Genomic DNA, 22,929 nt, shown 5'->3' on the forward strand with positions numbered 1-22,929 from the left:
AAGTTCTTCAAAAGATGTTACTTCACTTAGTACTTTCTGAAAGACCGTGAAAAATCCTTTAATACATTTATCTGACATTTCAGATTCAAAATTTTCTCTTGGTGGTACATTAATAGGTTTCTCGGGTTTAAAATTAAATGGGAACATTAGAGGGGATTTACTATTTGAATGGGAGATTTCGCTTACTGTTAACTGTGTTGATCTGAGTTGAAGCGTTTCAATTTCGACCTGCTTGTAAAATAATTAAATTAGTTGACTGTGATGAAAAAGGTTGTCTAGGATTTTTGATATTAGTCCTTCTTGTGGGCAAGGGGAAAACTCTTCCTTCGATAAATAAGATAAATCTTGAAAATTATTTTTAACTTTTAATGTAGAAGCATCTTCTTCTTCTTCTTAGCCTTCTGTCGTCCATGGTTGGACATAGGCCTCTCCCAACTCCTTCCATCGGTCTCTATCCTGAGCAACATATTTCCAATTTGTTCCTGCTATTCTTTTGTCATCAACCCATCTCATCTGTGGTTTTCCTCTTGATCGTTTACTTTCGTAAGGTCTCCAATGTTGTATTGTAGTATTCCAACGTTGGTCTTTTTGTCTAGCAGTGTGGCCCGCGAAGCATATGATGTTTTATTTAAATTTTTTGCTTCCGTAAAAGCTCATCAGCCATTTTCTTCTTTATTTCACTTTGTTTTATATATATGCTAGACAAGATTTAGGGATTGATTAATGTGAATTTGTTTTACAATTAATACAACAATTATCCTGTGAATCCCGACATACACGAGTTTCATCTGTTTCAAACATTTGCGGACATACGTTTATATAGAAAACTGTCATGATTTGTCAACACTCTGTATATTCTGGTTTTTTAAGTCCATTGATAAGATCGGACATCTATAAATGGAGTGTCCCAAGCATCCTTCCTTAATCTTGTTATTTTATATAAATATGTTTCAAATATCATAAAAAGTGAACGCTTATGAAACACATCGGTCGAATTCTTATCGAATTTATCGCAGTGAAAAGGTTCAAACTGATTACTTGAAATCAACATTTATCAGGCTACAGTGCAGTGTTTTGATAACCGCCTATTTAGCTTAATGAGCCGTATAAGCCAAAAACTAATGCCGATATACAATTGGATGGATTATCGGTGATTACTATGTCGAATAAATTAGATGCAATATAGAAGCGAAGTTCTTTGTCAATTATATCCGTTTCAGTCGTATACGCGTTGCATTAATCATAAACCTTAATTACTCTATTTATAATTCAGATTAAGCACATAGCGAGAGCGTTTCTCATATATACATATATATGAGAAACTTTAAACTATGACTTAAAAACGGTGAACTACCTACGAGATAAAAGAATTTAAATAAATAAACGGCAAAAATTAACTTAAAGGAATAATTTAAAGATCTGTTCACTAAAACAGTTCATTCAATAAATCAAAGTACTTCGCACTAACACACTTTTGTACATCCTAAGCAAAGCTCCAGAAAATTGTTATAATTTAGCTGCACAGTACAGAAATAATAATATGTGGAATGCTACAAAGACCGAACGATTTTGTGTCGTCTTCATCATTGGAGGTTACCGGTCATGTTGGGAAATCTTTTTTTGCAGCGCTTCAGACCTTGTAGGCATCTGGCTTCTAAAGCTGTAGTAGTTTCATTCTATTTTTTCCGGTTCCTTGCTTCTTCTGTCCAAACTCTTACACCTATTTCTGATAAATCTTGCTTTATTGCTTTCAACCACTTCTTCTTTTGAGCACCCTTTTCTTTTTTTTCCATTTTCCCTCCTTACGTATTCGTTTAATAATTCGGTTCATCTAGCTCTTTGAGCTCGAATTTTTTGCCGTAATTATTGATTTCTCATACATCCTCATTAATTCTTCATCTGTTCGTCTTCTCCAAATATTTTCTGCCGTCTATTTTTTCTGAGCACCTCTCTTTCCCAGATCTCTAGTTTCTTTTCTTCCTGTTGGTTTATAATACTCGTTTCGCTGGTATACATCACTGTGGATCTTATTACAGTCTCGTGGATTCGCAGTGGCGCTGTCCTTGGCACATTTTTTTGCTTTCAGTTTTGTATATATATATATATATATATATATATATATATATATATATATATATATATATATATATATATATAATGTCGGTTTACAACGTTCTTCGACGTCTTCCGATTTCCAATCTCCATCTCATTCTATCGTTCCATAGATCGTCCTCCAGTTCTCTTTCTCTGATTTCTTTATCAACTCCTTCTCTCCAACTTCTTCTAGGCCTTCCTGGTCTTCGCCTACCTCTTGATTGCCATTCAAGAATTTGTCTTGGTATTCTATTCTCCGGCATTCTCCTTACGTGTCCGTACCATCTGAGTTGTGTCGTTTTGATATCATCAACAATATTATGTGTAACCCCCATGATTTCTCGGACTCTCTCGTTTGTTATTCTGTCGCTTCTGGAGATTCCCGCCGAGCGGCGCCAGAAGTCCATTTCTGTTGCTCTAAGCATTTTCTCTGTTCTGTCTTTTAGGGGCCACACTTCGCATCCATATGTTGTGATACTTTTTATTATGGTGTTGTATATTCTTCTTTTATTTTCTTTAGAGATGTTTTTATCCCACAGTACGCTGTTCAGGAAGGCTATGCCTTTCCTTCCCTGAGTATTTCGTTCCTTAATGGCTGCATCCAATTTTCTATCCTGAGTGATCTTTACTCCTATAGAGCGTTTCACGTTAAGAAAATAACATTAGGCTTATGGAGATCAGTGTTGCCAAAACTCTCAGGCATGCGGTTTACTAGATTGTCGATATATTTTTCGAATTTCCATTTTCAATTAACATTTAACTGTAAAGTCAGAATAACAACTGAAGAACCACAAAGCCTTATTATCATTATGTAGTCTCAGAGAATGACATAAAATCGCTGACATACGCACACCGTATTATTTTAAGTTGCAATTAGTAATTAGATATACGCATTCCAAGCGTATTATTATTAGCATTATTAGCATTCCGTTTATTTGCTTTTAAATCTTTAATAGCCGGCAAAGTGCATGATTTAACTAAGCAATAATTTCTACTGATTTCTATGATTCATGGTATATGATATTCTTACCGAAAAACAAATAAACTGTCTTTACTATAATTAAAATAAAATTATCTTTTGTAAATACTATTTATTTAATTAAAATCATTTTCCCTACTTTTCATCTGTTTCGAATGGACACTTTTGGTCAATTACGTTAAAAAACAATTATTTAATTCATGTCTGTGAAAACGAAAATACAAATTATACAACTTTGAATCGCGCTTGTGTTGATCGTGGCATCGCTGCGCTTCTATCGTCCATAAGAAATACATGGCCCTATCTCCGCAATGTTATTTTCTTAACGTGGAACGCTGTATAGGTATTTGTAGTCATCACATAGTTTGATCTCTTGATTTTCCTCTACGAGAAGGTTATGTGGATCTCCTCCGATACTCATGTACTCAGTTTTTTCCATGTTCACTTCCAAACCCCACTCTGTAAACTCTTCTAATAGTTTTCGCATCATGTAACTAAGGTCTTCAGAGTCTTTCAGTTTTGAATTTAGTGAATTTACCGCTTTGTTGCTCTTCATCAATCTGTTGTCTATCTCTGTTCCTTTGTTTGTTATGGTTACTTCTAAATATTCAATTTCTGTCACTTTTTGAAAATTATACACAGCTCTTCTCCTTTTATTTTGATATGTTTGCTACCATTTATTATGTCACCTCATTTCCATATATAGCGTTTTTGTTTGGTTTATTGTTAGTCCGTAACGTTTTTTCGTTTTTGCTAGTATCACCACATCATCTGCCTACGCTATACACTAGTTGAATATGGTCCTGCACAAGCTTATATTTGATCTTCTTACAATCTGTTCTAATACTAGCTTTCTTCTATCATTACCCTATTGCTAGAATTCCTAAGCGTAACTCTAAGTAGCCGTAAGATTTTCTGGTATTTTTAATGATCACATTACCTCATATAGCACTCTCCGGTTATATAGAGTCGTATTCCTGGTTAAAATCAATAAATTGCATCAATAAATAAATGTAGTCCTAAGTTTTGTTGGCAGCTATCATTTTGTATTAATTTTAACATACTTATTTGATCAGTATTTGTTCTTTCTGGTCTAAACCCTCTCTAATATTCTCCGCTACTGCTTTCATATTTTATCAATCTTTAATATTAATAATTTTTGCAAGTATTTTATAGATCACTTCTAATGGTGCATACACCTCTATAGTTTTCGCAATCCGTTTTGTCGCCTTTTTTGTGGATCAAATATGATCGCTATTCCATTGCTGCTAGTGTTACGCGGAAGACTCTTTCTTGCAATCTTTTGCCGTCTTCCTTTCTCCGGTCCTTTTTTTATTTTTTAGGTCTCTTATTACTTCTTTAAGTTCAGTTACAGTTGGTTCTTTGCACGTCCCCGCATGATCTTTTTAGCAAACTCTCATTTCCCTCCACGTCCGCTTGTTGGTCGGCATTTAATAAATCTTGGAAATAATCCGCCTATCTGTTTAATTTTTTTGTAGTTTCTTCTAGAAGTAAACATTATTTATTTGTATTATTCATTTTAGTTTCTCAGGATTTTTTAACTTCTTGGTCTAAGACTTTCTTCTATTTCGATATTGGCAAATATTATTTGCTTGTCTCATTCTACAAATGACGGTTTTCCAAGGCTTGTTTGATCAGCAGGTTCTAATAGAAGTTGAATTGTAAGGAAAATATTACACTGTTTAAGCGTATTATCTATTTTAATTAATTTTTTATTCAACGTTGCTCTTCGATGTTACTTCTAGCTGCCTGGTACCTATATCTTAAAAATTTTATTTGTCTCATTGTTTGTAGACTTCCTCATTATTCACTTTTTTAGACTGTTGCCACTAATCAACATATACAAAAAAATATATTTTAGTTTATATTTTTTTGACAATAACAATTTTTGTTCATGTCGAATTTTTTTTTCAGTTTCCGAATGGGAAGGAGAAACGCTGGAGCTTATAAAAATTTCCAGGCTTGATATGGGAGCTTTTTTGTGCATTGCTAGTAATGGTGTACCTCCTACAGTCAGCAAAAGAATCAAAGTAAGCGTAAATTGTAAGTATTTTATTCCTAATATTTTTACTGTTTTAGGATATTTCCCAATTGTCGACGATAACTCAAAAATGATTTATAACATGTTGGTTTTTGGATTAGTTTTTTCATTATTTCTCTATTTTTTAGTTGTCCTAAGTACATAATTAAACGAAACTGTCTTTTTCTCTTCCATGCATTTTTTATAAGTGTCTACTTATTTTTATCTAATGCTTTCCCTCTCCAATTAAGCTTTATAGTCTTTTGAGGTCGTCATACAACCTTTGTTTTTGGTCTTGCTCGATTTAATTTTCCTAGATAAGGTCACTTTACTTCACTTAATATTGCTTGTACTCGATCCATCATCCTGCATCTTGTAATATGTAAATGTATACTTCTCTTCCACTAAAACATATATTATACCTTTCTGACCAAGATTTCTGCTTGAATTTACGTATGACTAGTCTGACTTTGGACATGTGCTTCGAAGAAATGGTCTTGAAAAACTTACCATCCAGGGAAAAGTAGAAGGCAAAAGAAATAGAGGTAGATCTCCCACACGATACACGGACCATATTGTTGCTACCATTGGCGCTCCATTGTCAGAATGTGCTAGAATGGCAGAAGATAGAAAAACGTGGAGGAACATTGGGAAATTTAGCTAATAGCTTCATGATATCACGATACCTGCATCAGGTTAACGACTAAGAAGAAGAAGAAGTCTGACTTTATCGAAAAGTTCTTTGATGTTATTTGTGTCGGCATGTTCTTGAATCTCACTGCAGATTTTCTCTATATGCTTGTTCTTGTCTCGTCTACAAGTAGCCTGAATAGCTCTGGATAACTATCGATATTGGGAATTTTGAAAAGTGTTCCCAATTCCAGCAATTTTGAGTTTTCTACCTTCTTCAACAAGGTTAAAAGTATCTGCAGACATCCTCACTTTTTTTGGGCCGGTTGAGTCGGAATTAGACTGTACCTTGCCGTCAGTCAAGATCTGTATAAAGATATTTTTAAAAGATAGCCAAATATTTTCGGAATTATGAGTGCCGATGGTTGGTAAAATATTTTCCGATCTTTCATTACAATGGCTTTTAAATTGTTGTGAATCTTTTATTTGTGACATCCTCTTATTTCCGACCCTAGCACGTACTTTAGTGTTGCAAAAAGGAGTTGGTAATCAGAGCCGCAGTCAGCGCCAGGTCGTGTTTTACATTGGATAATAAATGATTATAACAAATTGCTTAGGAAAGAAAACTAAATTAAATAATTTATCATATAGAAACTACGAAAGATAGTTGGAAAAACAAAATGGGTCAGAAAAATAAATGAGATACGTAGAGGAATGTATACAGTGTGTCTGTAAAATATGGAATAAATTTGATATTTCGTAAATGAAACGCTTTTTCAAAAAAAATCTAAAACACGTCGATTTTTAAGTTTAATGTTCTTCATTTGACAACAAAATTTCATTATAAAAGGTGATACACATTAAGGTGATGTACACTCTTTTTTTAAATGTAACTATGTATTTTAGGACATTTTTAGATCGATAAAAATGAGCTGACTCCAAAAAAGTATAATACCCGAGGTCTAATGGATATAATTTGAAAGATATGCGCTTAGAAAATAAATTATTTATTTTCAATTGCAAAAAAGTCGCCTACTACTAGTTTTTAGTGAAATGTAATTATTTTTAGTAACGTTCAAAAACAATTAAGTACAATAATTGTATTAATTCGAGAATGTTCTGTATTATTGCTTAGAATTAATTTGAAGTAAAATTTGAGTATACAGCAAAGAATTGAAATACTTATGATGATTGGGTATGGAGACAAATCGCAAACTTAGATGGAAGTGTGTAATTTATTTAATGATTAATATCTAGAAAGATCCATAACGCAGTCAACAGTAAGTAAGATTGAAAAGAAATTTCGAGAAACTGGTACGGTTGAAAATGCACGCAAATCAGGTCGTCCCTCTGTAAATTATGATACAACATTAGATGTCCTACTTGCTTTTGAAGAAGATGCGCACACTTCTGTTCGTAAGGTTAGTCGTAATCTGGATGTTTGCAAAACAACGATACACAAAGTAATAAAACTTGTAAAATGGCACCCCTTTAGATGCACACTTGTACAGGAATTAAAGGAGGATGATCTACATAAAAGACTACATTTTGCCTAAGCAATGATGGATAACTGCCACCGAAACCGTCTCTTGGTTCAAAATATTATTTTTTCTGATGAGGCTACATTCACATTAAATGGCGAGTTCAAGGGTCAGAATTGTAGATACTGGGCAAAAGAAAACCCCAACTGGATGCGGGAACATCAAACATAATACCTGCAAAAGCTAAACGTATGGGCTGGCATTGTAAGAAATAGAATCATCAGATCCTACTTGTTCGAAGGTAATTTAAACGGGCCAGCATAACTTCAGTTTTTAAGGGGGTATCTCGTACCTACTTTAGTTAATTTATTCCCCAGTAGAATTAATCCTATAGGTTTTAATGAAAGTATATGGTTTCAACAGGATGGTGCATCTCCGCATTATGCTGTAGATGTTCGAAGGTACCTAAACGAAATTTTTCCGAACAGGTGGATTGGAAGAAGTGGACATATTGAATGGCCAGCGAGTTCGCCAGACCTCAATCCTTTGGATTATGTGGGGTAATTTAAAGAATGTTGTTTATAAAAGAAAAGCTGCAAATATTAAAGACTTAAAAACAAGAATTCGTAGAGAGATAAACAATATTTCTCAAGAAACCATAAACAAGGTTCTACATTAATTTTTGGTTGTTGTTTTCTGAGCTCAATTCTTTTTAATTTTATTTTCACGTCAGCAACTAGCGAATTGTGGTCTGAGTTAACATCTGCTCCAGGATAAGTTTTAACTGAGGTTATAGAGTTTTTATATCTGCTATTTACGAGTATAAAGTCTATCTGGTTTCTGACAATGTGGTTTTCTGTATGTGAAGGAGACGTCCATGTCTATAGTCTTCTCTTAGGAAGCTGAAACCAAGTATTGGCAATTAGCCTTTGTCCTCTCTCGTTTCTAGTTCCTAATCCGAACTGTCCAACTATATTTTCAACTGTACCTACTCCAATTTTTGCATTAAAGTCTCCTAAAATGTAATATCTCTAGATTTTGTTAACTTGATTGTATTGTGCAATTCTGAATAAAACTTTTCGATCTCATCTTCGGTCTTATCAGCTGTGGGAGCATAGACTTGGATCATATTAATATTACAGTTCCGTGCTTGAATTTTTAGCATTATTATTCTTTCTGAGATTTGAATCACACCTAGCACTGATTTTCTAATAGTGTTGCTTATGATGAAAGCTACTCCGTATCGATGATCAGTTTTGTCTCCTCCAGTGTAATAAATGTGGTTATTTATTGATATCTCTCCATTTCCTGACCATTGTACATCGCTAACCCCAAGAAGTATATCTATATTTAGCCCCTCTTTATCTTTAATAATATTATGTAATTTTCCAGGCTGATACATACTTCTTACATTCCAGGTAGCTATTTTTATCTAAGAGGGTTGAGTATTTTTTTGGGTTTTTGTGCAAGGGTTTCGCATGTTGACGACCGAGGAGGCCTTGCGTTCTGATGATTGTCCTCCCCTGCCAGATTTTGGTCTCCGATTACCATAATCAATAATGTCTCTTGCGCAAATAGTGCTAGCCATTATACTTTATACTAGAGATGTCATCAAGGATCTTTAATGCAGTGGTTTCTCGTTGCCTTCTGCATTCTGATGCCGTTGACCACTTTCTTGGTTCTTCCGCCTTCGATACCAATTTCTCAGTCTCAGGACAACAGAGTGTCCTTCCACTTACTAGCTCATCCGCCCTAAGCCGTTGGCCAGTAAATGGTAGATTGGTTATCCCGGCAATTACTGAATTACTTTCAAGTTATTTATTATAATTTATTAATATTAGAAATCAATAAAAGTTAATTATCTAAGCGCATATCTTTCAATCTATATCCGTTAGATAACCAGTATTATACTTTTTTGATTTAGATTTTTTTAAAAAGGCTGTTCATTTAGGAAATATCAAATTTATTCTATACTTTATGAACACACTGTATAATTAGCGAATACTGTACAAAACAAAGATTCTCAGAAGAACTAAAAAAGGCTATATCAGAAAGAAATTGATAAAGCAAATTGTTGGAGGTGAAAAAACTAAGCAGAAAATGTCATTTCATCGACATGACATGAAAGTAATTGTAAAAAAATAGAAAATAATGGAAGAAATGATGAATGAAAAAGTATATAACTAACTTAAATCCGATACTTAAAATGGTAAAAGCTGAAGGAGAGTAAAAAAAGAAATATTCAGTCTCGCAGACAATCAAGTTTTTTCAGTCTCGCTGATATTCTTTTTATTTTCAGTGTAATAATTTTTTTATTTTATCATTTTAACATTTTTTTTCTTCCTCATGTTACTATAAATTACCTAACGCCGTATTATCAGTCAGTTATTGCCTAAAACAAATTATTTCTGTTTATGGTTCGATTGGAAAGAACTTATGTTAATTTTCCGGGAGTGTCCTGAGTGATATATATACCACGGTTCCTATTTCGTTAAAAGATAAATGTTCGTGATCTTTCTTGTGTTCTATTTCACCTTTTACTTTCTCGCAGTTGTCTATTTTGCATTTATATAATTTAAATAGTAATCAATTGCATGTCAGACGTCTTTTCATTGGAACGACTTTCACCTTTATCGAAGTTTCTTTCTTGTAAGCACGCTTTAGATCTTTACTAAACTCCGTAATGAGTTAAACTTATCGTTTGATTGATATTTGCGAAAATTACTGAAAATTTTTAGTTTAATTTTAAAGTAGATCAATTTTTTTAAAATGAAATATTAAAAAAGTTATTAACAATATTCAAAAACAGAGATTTTGTTGTTCATTTTGCAGTAACTCTTTTGCTTATCATCTGATTTTAATTTAGCATATCTCGTTTTGTGTATCTTTTACAATAATACAAATACTTGATCGGCACAATAGTCCCCATCTTCAATAATTTTCGCTAGCTCTTATGAAAATATTTTTGCTGCTCCTTTATCTGCTGTATCACTCTCTCCTGTGATCTTGATATTATGAAATGCATTTCTTTTTATATATCCAATTAGCCATTCTTTGCTATGTAGCTGAAATTTTTTTACCAGCTTGGGAAGTGGAAGTTGGTGGCTCTGACTGTTTCAAACTCATAAAACTGAAGAGCCTTTTCCTGGATTAAATAACCACTTACAGGAATTCTTCTTTGAATTAGTTCCTCAATACAAATTGCGATGGCTCTCGCAGAGTTTGTGCGAAGAGTAAGGCAGCTAAATCGGTCATATTTTAATAGTAAAAATCTGTTTAAGTTATTAACCCTCCATTACTCGCACCTCAAAAAATTACGCCATCACTCGCGTGTTAGATTTTATCTAACACATGGGTATAGGTCAAATAAATGAGTCATTAGTACTTATTGGTTAAGTTTATTAGCTATTAATTTACAAAAAACGATAAACTTATATTATTTTAAAACAAAACTGCAAAAAAAACTTTTCTTCTCTTCCTCTTTTAGGCAGTGGTGGCAAGTAAAATTTGTTAAACCAGTGTGCTCTTAACATATCATCAACTTACAGTTAGTATAATAATGTTGGGTAAACCTGTTCTTCCTTACAGGGCAAAAAGAACATCTTGGTTTTATAGTTGGAGTTGCCCTTGAGAAACTGATGGCTTTTCTACGGTTATATTTCGGATCCTGAGTCTTAACTGAAAAGGCAGATTGGGATATTGGAACGTCGTTGAAGATGGGACATTAAAAGTTGCTTGCCAAGCTCCGCAATGTAGCTTCTTCGAGATGTTACAATATACAGCTAATATAATAATATTATATATAATACAATACAGTAAACGGCCAGCGATTGCTAAATCGAGTCACCGAGTATTCTGCCTTCACTTTATCAACAACATCCACTCCGCCTTTTTTGTGAGGTTGTAATCAGTAATAATCTCTGGCTTCATGGTATGCTCTTTGGTGTTTTCATCAATGAAACCATCGCTGTGTAGTGTTGAAAGTAGTAGTACATTCTTATTGTTTTTGCCACATATGATACAAGTACACACTTGTTTCCATCGTCACCATATGCAAACATGCTACTACATAAAGGTCTTCCTTTTAAGTTGGTAACTCAGGGGGAATTTGTTGTTTGTACGCAAAGTACCTATTGTTGTCAAGCAATGATCGTTCAATAAAGAGTTGGCTAAGTGGACAGAGGAAAAATAATTATCCGTAGTTACATTTTGACCGGTTCCACTTATGGGTTGTATAAGTCTTTTTTCTACACTAGATGCATCGTTAGGTAGTTGATATGGTCCTTCAGGTTGTTTGCCGGGGTAAATTTCGAGATTTTGTGTGAAAAATGTTCTAGTGTCCACCAAGGCATAAATCTTGATTCCGTATTTCGCTGGCTTATTGGCTATATTCTGCCTAAATTTGCATCGACCACGGAACGCTTCCAACATTTCATCTATGGTCAGATAGAATCCAGGAGTGTATACAGATAAACAGTTAGTGACAAACATTTCATATATTTCTCGAATGGGTGCAAGATTATCAACTGCCGAATTTTCTTGCCTCTTAGTGGCGTCGTCAAATCTTTCAGCTTGAATTATTTGGTGAAATCTTTTCTTGGACATGATAGCTGCAAAAATATCTGGACCTGTGCCATCTAATTTACAGAGTTCATCAGTATTTAAATGTTGCGCTCTCTTTACTCCAGCAAATCACAAAAGTCCGATAAATGCTTGCATTTCTTCGTAGTCAACAGCAGTACAATCCCTAGGGCGAGTATAAAACACTTTAATTATATCCAGTTTTTGATTTGTATATTTTACAATATTATTGATTCATAGCATCCGAGAAAAACAATTTCCAGCATTCTAATATGGGTTTGACGTTTTGGTAAGTTCGTAACAATATTACAAGCTTTGGTCTTACCTTTGGGAGCGTGTTTCCTATGTTTCAACCATGGTGTCTTATCTTTGCCATAAAATCTTGGATAACCATCATCTTGGCCGCTTTCTTCCATGGCATCTTCAGGATCACTGGGTAGATCTTGTGTGGACTGCTCAGAATCTGTATTGTGGATACTGTGTTCAGAACGAACATCACTTAAGTCGTTATCAGAATCTAGTGGTTCCACATCGCTGTCTATCTCTTCATACCATATTTACCTGCAATAAACCAAAATAGCGCTTATATTAACGGATGTTCGACAATCTATAGGTATTTCACTAAAAATCTTACCTTTTATGATAATAATATAGCTTTTCTTAAGTGATCTCTCAAAAAATCAACACCACGCCCAACACTCGCGTAGTTAGATTTTTTCTATCGCTCCGACGAACGCGAGCGGTCGCGTGTTAGATTTGAACTAACAACTGCTGTCGGCTATAAGATAATAGGTACTCCCACCATTATTTAACATAGTCTTATACGAGTCTTCATAGGAGTATTCCTGGTTGCAGAACCCAAAAGAAGCAGTATTTCGAAAATTATGGCGAAATATTTAAAAATGTTAGATTTTTTCTAACGGTGCGAGTGATAGAGGGTTAAACCAGTACGCGGGACCGAACAGATGGAACAGTACGGGACGCGGGATGGGATAAAAGCTGTCCCGCGTGAAATCCTAAGCTTTGGCAAATCTTATATCTTTGTCCACCAGTTGAAGTACTATTCAGTACCAGAGTGAATTGCATCTTGATAACCACAGTGCTGAAAGTTGAGTTGATGAACACAGTGCCGGTTTGTTTTTTGTTTGCAATACGGTTTTTTTTGTATTTTTAATTTTATTATTATTTTCTTTTCATTTCCGAGTTATTGTCCAGAAATCGGCAATTTTTAATAAAACCAGTGTAAGATTTAAATTAAATTATTAGGTTTAGCGTTTCCCGTAACTAGAGTTAAGTCCTGATCAAAACGTAGACATTCGTTCACGTGTTTTATTTTTATTTTCATTTCAACTATTTGTTGAACTAAATTGTTCTCAACTCATTTATTTATTTCTTTTACTAACAACTGAGTTCCCTGATTGAGTATTAAATTTTAACAATTTGAGAGTTCTATTACGATAGGAAATAAAGATCAAGCTGCATAAGCCTTAGGCAAGTTTATGGATTATTTGCACGGAACATTATGTGTGTTGGCAACATTTAATCAACAAATTGTATTATCAATATATCTTACATTTTTGGTTTTAATAACGAAATTTGTTGTAAAATATCTAAGGATTTTTAAATTTGTTCCGTCTATTTACAAAAAATTGTGGCGAGTTCTTCTTTATGTTTCTTCTGATCTGTGGTAATTTGTTCTATTGAAAAATCAAAATAAAAAAAAGTTACAAAATAATTACAGAAATTTATTTCCGGAAGATAGTTGTGATTTCAAATATATACGTGTACATAATATAATTACCTTTCGTATAGATTTTTGCGAATATGGTACATAGATATATTGAAAAATGTTATGATATATATTTTTTTCAGTCCCTCCAATGTTATGGATTCCGCATCAACTGGTAGGAGCTCCGTTAAATTACGCCGTGACCCTCGACTGTTTCTCGGAGGCGAATCCAAGTTCCCTAAACTACTGGACCCGAGAAGACGGCCAGAATATGATACACGATTCACGGAAGTATCGCACAGAAAACAGCGTTGGCAATCCTTCATATAAAACCCACATGAAACTCACCATTAACAACATTCAGCAAAGTGACTACGGCACCTACAAATGCGTCGCGAAGAATCCCAAAGGGGAGACGGATGGGACTATTAGGCTTTACCGTAAGTTCCACCGTTTATTACTAAATATATTAGCATCACGAACAGAACGCTTTTGTCTTTTTGTTGGACGTCAAGACTGATCAATATTTATTTTACATTGAATGTGTAAATTACACAAAAATATTACAAAAACCTATAAGATTTAATTTTAGATTTATATAATTTGTTAAAAAATATATTTCAGACGTATATTCTTCTACTTAATTCCTATCTTCACCTTCAAGTTGGTACACACTGGTCACCTAAGCAACCCCACTGGTGATTGGGTTACCAACCCTCAGTGTAAGGTGAGGTCAAGGCTGACGAAGAAGGGAGTCTTGATCCTCCGATGAATAGCGAACAGCTAACATCTCTCCCTTGTAAAACCCAATTGTTGCGAATACAATGACTAATGAGACAAACGGACAGATCTCTAAACAACGACACACTCAGCAAAGAAAAATGGACATAATTATGTATTTCAAATTTGGAACCTGGAATGTAGGAACCTCTTAAAAGCAGGATTTATGATTAGTTTGGCTGAAGAACTTGGAAAATACGAAATATTTGCACTGTAGAAAATCAGATGGAAGAGTCAGGGAGACATTTGTAAAAATAAAATATTACTATACTACTCCTGGAATGAAATCAAATAGTGACAGAAGAGTACGGTTTATAGTAACCAAAAGATTGCGAAAATCCATTATCGCAATGGCGAATGTATATGTACTGACGAAAGAGGCTGATGAAGAAGAGTTTGAAAGATTCTATGGACAACTTCACAAAGTACCTATGTGATAACATCCAAAGACACGATGCTGTTATGAACATTAGGCGATTTTAATGCTAAGCTGGAAAAAGAAGAAACTTTTGTAAATATATTTGGAAAAAGTTTCCATACTGATACCAGTCAAAATATACTTAGGGTTGCACAATTCGTATGAGCTAATAATTATGTAGTTGTCAGTAGTAACTTCCAAAGAAATGATATTCATAAATGAACGTGGAAAATACCAGGAACCAACTAAGCCAATTAAATTGACCAGATCTTCTGGCAACAGACAACTAATGTCATAACTAATCGCGGGGGCGAACTCTGACTTAGATCACTATGTTGTGGGTGCAAAATTGCGGCAGAAAATCGCAAGAGAGACAAAAGAGGCAAATAGTTGATTTAAAAAATGGAATTTTGAAGGATTCAGAACACAACAAAGAAACAAGAATACCAAAATGTCATAACTAATGTCTAATACCATTATATTGACATGTTCTCCAAATAAAACCTTAAGGAACCAGAGACGAAGATACTGCAGAGGAGGAATGGAGACAATTAAAACAATAATAACGGAATCTGCAGAGGAACCTCTTGGAAAAGTCAAGAGACAATGAAATGCTAAATGATATGATGATAAATGCAGAGCTGCAGTAGAGGAAAACAGGCAAGCTGGACTTAACGCTGAACTTCAAAGAAATAGCAGGGAAAATTATAACAAGAAGGGAATACAAGCTCTAGAATATGCAAAAAAAAGGAGAGGCTTTAAAAATACAAGTACCAGAAATCCTAGTCCATAACAACAGACACAAATGCAGAAAATTCTATAAAAGGAAATCACACAATCATTTAGACCAAAATTGACATTATGCAAATACAAGGACGGAGAACCACTAACAGAGAAGGGAAAAATTATAAGGAGATGGAAATAATATTTCAAAGAAAGCCTAAATGCAGGCAATGAGAATACGGGAGAATATATTATACGACGGAGCAGCACATTAAAATAATTTATTATCTAGCGCCAATAATAATTCATTATCTAATAACAATAATAATGACCAAGGAGCAAATGGAGTCAAGGAGATCCTCTCGCCCCCCTGCTATTTAATTTTGCACTGGAACATGCGGTAAGGAAAGCTCAACCACAACTAACAAACGGATTTGCCGCCTAAGGATCAAAAATACTATTGGCGTTTGCGGATGACGCGGACACAATTGCACAATTCACCAGAGATGCAAAAGAAATTTTCACCCTATTCGAAAACGGAACAAAGGAAGTTGGTCTGAAGGTCAACGAGGACAAGACCAAGTACATGGTGGTTACGAAGAACCAAAGACCAAGGGTTATACAAAAAGTAACAATCAATGAATACAACTTTGAAGTCGTCAAAGAATTCAAGTACCTGGGAGCGATCATAACATCTAAAATAAATATGAAAAGGACGTGGCAGTCAGGATCATTGCAGAAATCAGGGCATATTACTCATTAATGACCATACTTAAATCAAAAATACTCTCAATACCAGCAAAAATAAGAGTGTGCAAAAATAAAACAATAATTCGTCCCACAATAACGTATGGAAGCGAGACATGGACTCTGAACCAGCGGGAAATGACAAAATTACTGGTACTGGAAAGAAAGATACTGCGGACTATCTATGGGCCTTGCAGAGAAAAGACAACAGGAGAATGGAGAAGAAGACACAATGATGAACTCCAGATAGTATATGGAGATGAAACCATAGTACGCTACATTTAAACAAACCGAATAAGATTGGCGGACCACGTACTAAGATCGAGTGACGAAAGACTCCTGAACGCCACATTCTGGGAAAGGCCCGATGGCAGAAGGTCAGTTGGTCGCCCGAGAAAGAGATGGAAGGACGCAGTAGCCAGTGATCTACGCAAAATGGGAATACAGCAATGGGAAATAGCTGCTCAGGAACGACAACAATGGAGGTAAATAGTAAACGCGGCAAAGACTAACATAGAGTTGTAGAGTCAAATGATGATGATGAAGGAGCAAATGCCGGAGGACTGGACAGACTGAACATACAGCCAATATATAAGAAAGGAGATATGAGGGAATGCCAGAATTATAAACCAATTATATTGCTAAATGTAGTATACAAACTGGACAATAATAATATAGAAAATATTAAGTCGTATATATACTTTTTACTAGCTTTTAACAACTACATAGTCCACAAACTCCAAGTGACTCAGAGAGCTATGGAACAGAGAATGCTCAACATTAAGCTCAGCGATCGCAAATCCAATGAAGAAATAAGATGACAAACAAAAATTACATATTTAATCCAAAATGTCATCTAGAACCTATTTAGACATTGTCTGAGGGTCAGGAACAACCCCTATTGGGAGTCTTATGTTGCCATGCAGGATATCTGTTAAATAGTTAAACATCACAACATATTTTTAACAATAATATAATACAAAACAAATTTTGTAACTTTTTCGGGGTTTTTACCCTTACAGTTCATTTTGCTGAATATAATTTCTACAGTTGCAGTGAACAGCTTTGGGGATACTGCGTCTCCTTGTCGAACGCCTCTGGCAGTGGGAAAATCTGGAATGTTTTCATTAATTTTATGCTATATTACTTTAGCTTTTGCTTGTCTGTATATGGCTTCTTACTGTATATATTTGAAATGCTGATTTCAAAAATGTATAATACTTTTGTAAGTGAAAGACTAGACCATTTTCACCCATTCTAAGTAGCTATGTCATGGATGATGTTATCAATGATTGTATCAACATTTGCACTTTTTTCATTCCTTTTATTAAAAGATATGTAGATGATTTAAGGTTTGGCACTTCCTAAACACAAAATTCATGAAACAGTTAACATTTTCAACAATCATAATTAACATATACAATTCACAGTTGGGGGAGAGGTGGAAGATTCTTTATCATTCCTTGACATGAGAATTGTAACAACTGCAGATAACGTGTTGAAAACCAGATGGTTAAGAAAGCCCATGTGTAGCAATAGATTTATAAGCTATTACTCACATCATCCAAACAAGATGAAAATGAACCTTATAACAGGATTAAAAGAACGTGTTTTAAGGCTTTCTCATCCAGATTACCTACAGGAAGATCTTCAATTGTTGAAAACTATTTTAATGGAGAACTCTTATCCTCCAAATAAGCTACATAAGATGCTACATTAGATAGTACGGACACATAATGAGAAGAGAGAAGAGCAATCTGTTAAGAGTTATAATGGAATGGATACCACCAGGTAAAAGAACCAGAGGCATACCTAAACTGAGATGGAGACAACAAATGGAAGAAGACTTATGGGAAAGAAGGAGTAGTGGAGTGAAAACAGCTTCAGCTTCTTCGGGAGCATATAGCTTGTATATATATATATATATATATATATATATATATACACTAATTTATTTATAATTTTTAAGTAATTATTTAAAACAAATTCAAAAAGAAGAAGTATGTGTATGAACGGAATCGTTTATTTCCAGTTCTTCAACAGAATTTTAAATCTGGTATAATATCCGATTTTGGATGAGAATCATCTTGAAACGAATTAAATTAAAGAAACTAGCGAAACGCGGTGTATCAGGTTGACATTTCATCACCAAAAGTCGAAGCGAGTAGATCGTCATATCTCCTATAAAATTCGAGAAAAAATGTCGCTAAACTTACTGTCGAATCGGGCTGAATACAAGCTGTTGAAGAACTTATTTAAGTGAGGGGCGATTTTTGTGACGAACATAGAATGTCCGAGCAAAACGGGGAGACCAAGACCGAGTGACGACTTGACAAATGGAAGCCTCGTGTATGACCCAGCAGGATATTTAGTAATTTGAATGATTTTTACGTAAACGCCATTTCACACGAAATGAGATTGATCGATTATCTTTTTATTTGGACGTCGCTCAACGAGAGCACTATTTTCTGCAGCTTTATCATAGAAAAACTGTATGAAAACTGTGAACATGATAAAATTTTTGAGTTTGTATATAGATGTGTGTGTATATGCGGCGTGGGTTGTATAAAACCGCACTTTTAAATTATTAAGTATACTTTTATAGCCTATTTCATATTGTTTAAATGTTTTTATTTTTTGGTACCTTTAATAGACTCAAATAATCTTTTATAATGGATATAAAAATGTTTATTGCACTTTTAGTTAAAAAAACTGTATTTATGATAGAAAATTACAACTGATGATCTCTTCACAAAATTCTGACAGTTAAAAAGAATATATTGACAGACTAATTACTTAACTCAGTCAACCTCAAATGAATACTTAACTTTTTGTCGTATAATAAGATACTTATAATTCTTTAAAACCCTTAAGACATAAATTAATGGTCTCACCATAAAATGAAGAAAATAGTGTCAAAAGTCGTCACGACATAATGAAAGCCAAGTATTTTTATGAAAAGGAATCCCAATACACAGTATATCAGGTTACGCAGCTTAAGTGCCTCTGCTTTGAGGGTGAACATTTGAAATCTTTCTATTGGGTGAACATTTATGTTGATTGAAATGGTAATAAAGTAAACTGAGTTATTAGCGTCTGGAGCGGGTACATACTTCTACCTCCTAGTGAGACCCCAACGAGGAACAACAATCGGTCATTATAAAGTGTATGCTTCCATTATTTAATTTTAATTTTGACTGAAATTTTTATTTGTCATAACTTTTGAATAGTAAGTTTGTTGTGACTCATATTTTGATCAAATTTCACACAAATTTCTGAAATTAGGCATATTCATTTTTCCCCATACGATTACCTAATTTTTCAATCAAAAAAAGTTTCGACTATGAATTAAAAGTTTGGCAAAGTGAACCTTATCTTTAAACCAATTTAGCAAATGTGTAATAACTAGAGCTCGGAAAGTATGCACTTAAAAAACCCAATATGCATCCAAATATGCACAAAAAACAGTTGAAATATGAATTAAAATATGCTTTTTATTCATTTAATGCATATAAATAAAAATCGCAGTAATACTTCTTGAAATTATTTAATTGATTTTATGCTAAAGTCACAAAAAGTATTTATTGAAATTTGTATTATCTACATCATTATACTCATTTATTCTTTGATTCATTGGATGGGGATTCACAATTTTCCATCGTAATAATATTATTTATTTGAATTATTTTTTGATATCCCTCATTTTTTTTTAATACTGCGCAGAATTTTTGATACACTTTGTTGGTTTCCCCAAGGTGTTTAATTTTTTTATTTAATGAATTGATAATTTCAATACTTTGATCTAATGAAATGATTCGCTTTTCCAATGCAGTAATTGATTCAGAAATATTTCCAAAATTGGATACGTGTTACCAATGCTTCTAGGGTTTTAACGTTGGATATTTTAAGTGTCCAGCTTCAACCCCATACAAAAGGGTAGAGAAAATATAACATCGAAGCATTGTAATGTACCTACCTACTCACATGTAAGATAATTAAAGTATCTATGTATTTCTATATAGTTTTTAGTCACCTGGTATATGTTATTTACAATTATGAAAAGTTCTCATGTATAATCACTAATAATTATTTGCTGTTAGAAATCAGAATCAATACTCTTCATAAATATTTTCCTATTTAGAATAAATAAGTTTCGCTAGTTTATTCACCTAATACTTCGTATCTATGGAATAATAATAATTTATTTCTCTTATTTCTTTGTTCGATAAGCTATCCGTATTTGCTATTTTAATATTAATATTTGAGTCCAATCTCTTGTACTCAAATCCATCCAGAAACATCGTTAAATAATTGTAGATAACAGAACTTATATATTCATAGTTTTAAGAAATAACAAGCAGAGTGTAATTTTCATCCTCTAATATAATAAATTTATACATGTCAATATATTCTGTTTAATTCCAAAACAAAGAGTTAGTCCGGAGAAGAAATAAACGCATAGTATTCCATAACAAAATTTGGTGTCAGAACGTGGGATATTAGTAGCAGAGTTCCTCTGATTGCTGATAGAAGGAGAGCTGAGGAATTTTTGAATTGACTTGTTTCCTTCGAGGAATCATTCAAAAAAAAACTGTCAGTGTGGAAAAATCGCCACTACAACTAATTACATTGGGGTCCAGTACATCCAGTTCGAAATCCAGTTCCAGTCATAACCCAATTGTAGTTCCATCGGAAGTAGAGGTGAACCCGTGGAATAATAGACTATGCGACCAACAACAATATTCTACTTGTAAGTACATTCTATCTTAAATTCTGTCTCATATTTTAAAAATCTTGTAAACGTATGTCTACTTTATATCCTGATATAAGTAACTTATTTGACGAACAAATACCTTCTCCCGACTCAAATTCTCTTTCAAATTCTTCTACTTCTAATTCAAATAAAATGTCAGTATCAATTGAAATAGCTGAAAAACTTCTCATTCGATTTGATGGTACAAAATCAAAATTATACGAATTCATAGACAATTGTGATAAAGCATACAATTTAGTAAATCCGCAATCCAAACCCATCTTATTAGCCATTATAGAAACTAAATTAACCGATAAAGCTAGGGCCATAACTAGAAACAGAACATTTGACGAATGGAAAGATTTAAAAGACTTCTTATTAGATGCTTATTCTGAACGCCGAACTGAAGGTCAGTGGCAATTGGAATTACATTCCTTACGTCAGATGCCCAGTGAAAATGTAATGTCATTTGCAAATAAAGTTGAAAATTGCTATATAAAATTAATAAATACACTTGATCCAGACTTATCTCCAGATGCAAGAAATGCATGTACTAAACTCTTAAAAACTCAAGCACTAAATGTCTTTATTAGAGGATTAAACAAAGACCTCTCTATTTTAATCAAAGCCCGAAATCCAGATTCCTTAGAAAGAGCTGTTGCTATAGCAATTGCCGAAGAACAAGAACAGTTATCAAGACAAGAAATTTTCAGACCATTCTGTAATATTTGCAAACGAAATAACCATTCCTCAAATAACTGTCGATATAAAAACAATTCAGATAGAAATGTTAGACATCTTCAAAATTCTAGTTTTCAAAACCCAAAATATCCTAATTCAAATCTTCAAAGGTCAAATTCTCAAAATCAAAATTATAAACCTTCAAATTCAAATTCCAATTCTGATTTTCCTCCAAACTTAAGAAAAGAAAATACCAACACTTCCCAACGTTTTTGCAGATACTGCAAAAAACCAGGTCACGTTATAGAAGAATGTAGAAAACGCGAATTTAACAATAAAAACAAAAATCCAACAAATTCTTTAAACTTCCAGAATCCTCGACAACCAACGGTCGATTCTCGAGGAGTTCGTTCAGTTCAGGCCGTATCACAACCATCAACTTCTCAGTCACTTCCTATGTAGATTTACCCTTAGTAAATAATTCTAATCCATCCTCTTGCAAGTTTCTAATCGATACAGGCGCAGATATTTCTTTAATTAAATATTCAAAAATACTAAACATTCCAAAAATTTATTCTAAGTCTATTACTCTACGAGGCATTGATAAAAATGTCTTAAATCCAAATAAAACTATATGTAGTTGTAACGTAAATTTCAAGATAAAAGATTTTGTCCAAACTCATGTTTTCTATGTCGTAGAAGACGATTTTCCTCTTCATTTCGACGGTATATTAGGTAGCGATTTTTTTGAAATAAATAAATGCCAAATTGATTATAAAGAAAATAAATTAAACTTTAAAAATTGTTCTATTTCAATCGAATATATAAAATCTCCATTAAACAATGACAATGACGAATTTCTGAGAGATCAAAATATCGAGACAAGTTCTAATATCGATGAAATATTTCCTTATGATGCTAAATCCATAGAGGATCATTCTTATTTAGAAACCAATGATATCCAAATAACCTTAAGTAGTGAAGAACTACTATCCAATCCAATTCAATCTAAATCTAACTCTAAATCCAAAGAAAATTCAAGTCCAAAATGTGTAAAATCCACTGAGATATGCACAAATAAAACTTGTAACTCTTCACGAAATCATAAATCAAAATCCTGTTCAGAAGAAAAATCCTGTTCAGACGATCTTATACTAAATCAAAACTCTAATTCTAACTCAAGAAGTAATAAAACTATTCTATCCGCAAGAACTGAAACAATTGTTCAAATTAAAGTAATAAATAATGAATTAAGCGAAGGATTATGTCCCGAACGCGAAATCTTTAAAGGT

At 33.5% G+C, this 22,929-nt stretch overlaps 1 protein-coding gene across 1 annotated transcript in view; it reads left to right on the forward strand.

Moving 5' to 3' along the window:
* LOC140452384 (lachesin-like) overlaps positions 1-22,929 on the forward strand; it is a 294,235-nt gene that overhangs the window by 252,093 nt on the left and 19,213 nt on the right. The window contains exons 5-6 of the mRNA XM_072546600.1: positions 5,009-5,137; positions 13,679-13,975. Coding sequence (XP_072402701.1) covers positions 5,009-5,137; positions 13,679-13,975 — 426 coding nt within the window. The remainder of the gene's footprint in view (positions 1-5,008; positions 5,138-13,678; positions 13,976-22,929) is intronic.

This window comes from Diabrotica undecimpunctata, chromosome 10 (genome assembly GCF_040954645.1).
Source record: "Diabrotica undecimpunctata isolate CICGRU chromosome 10, icDiaUnde3, whole genome shotgun sequence".
NCBI lineage: Eukaryota > Metazoa > Arthropoda > Insecta > Coleoptera > Chrysomelidae > Diabrotica > Diabrotica undecimpunctata.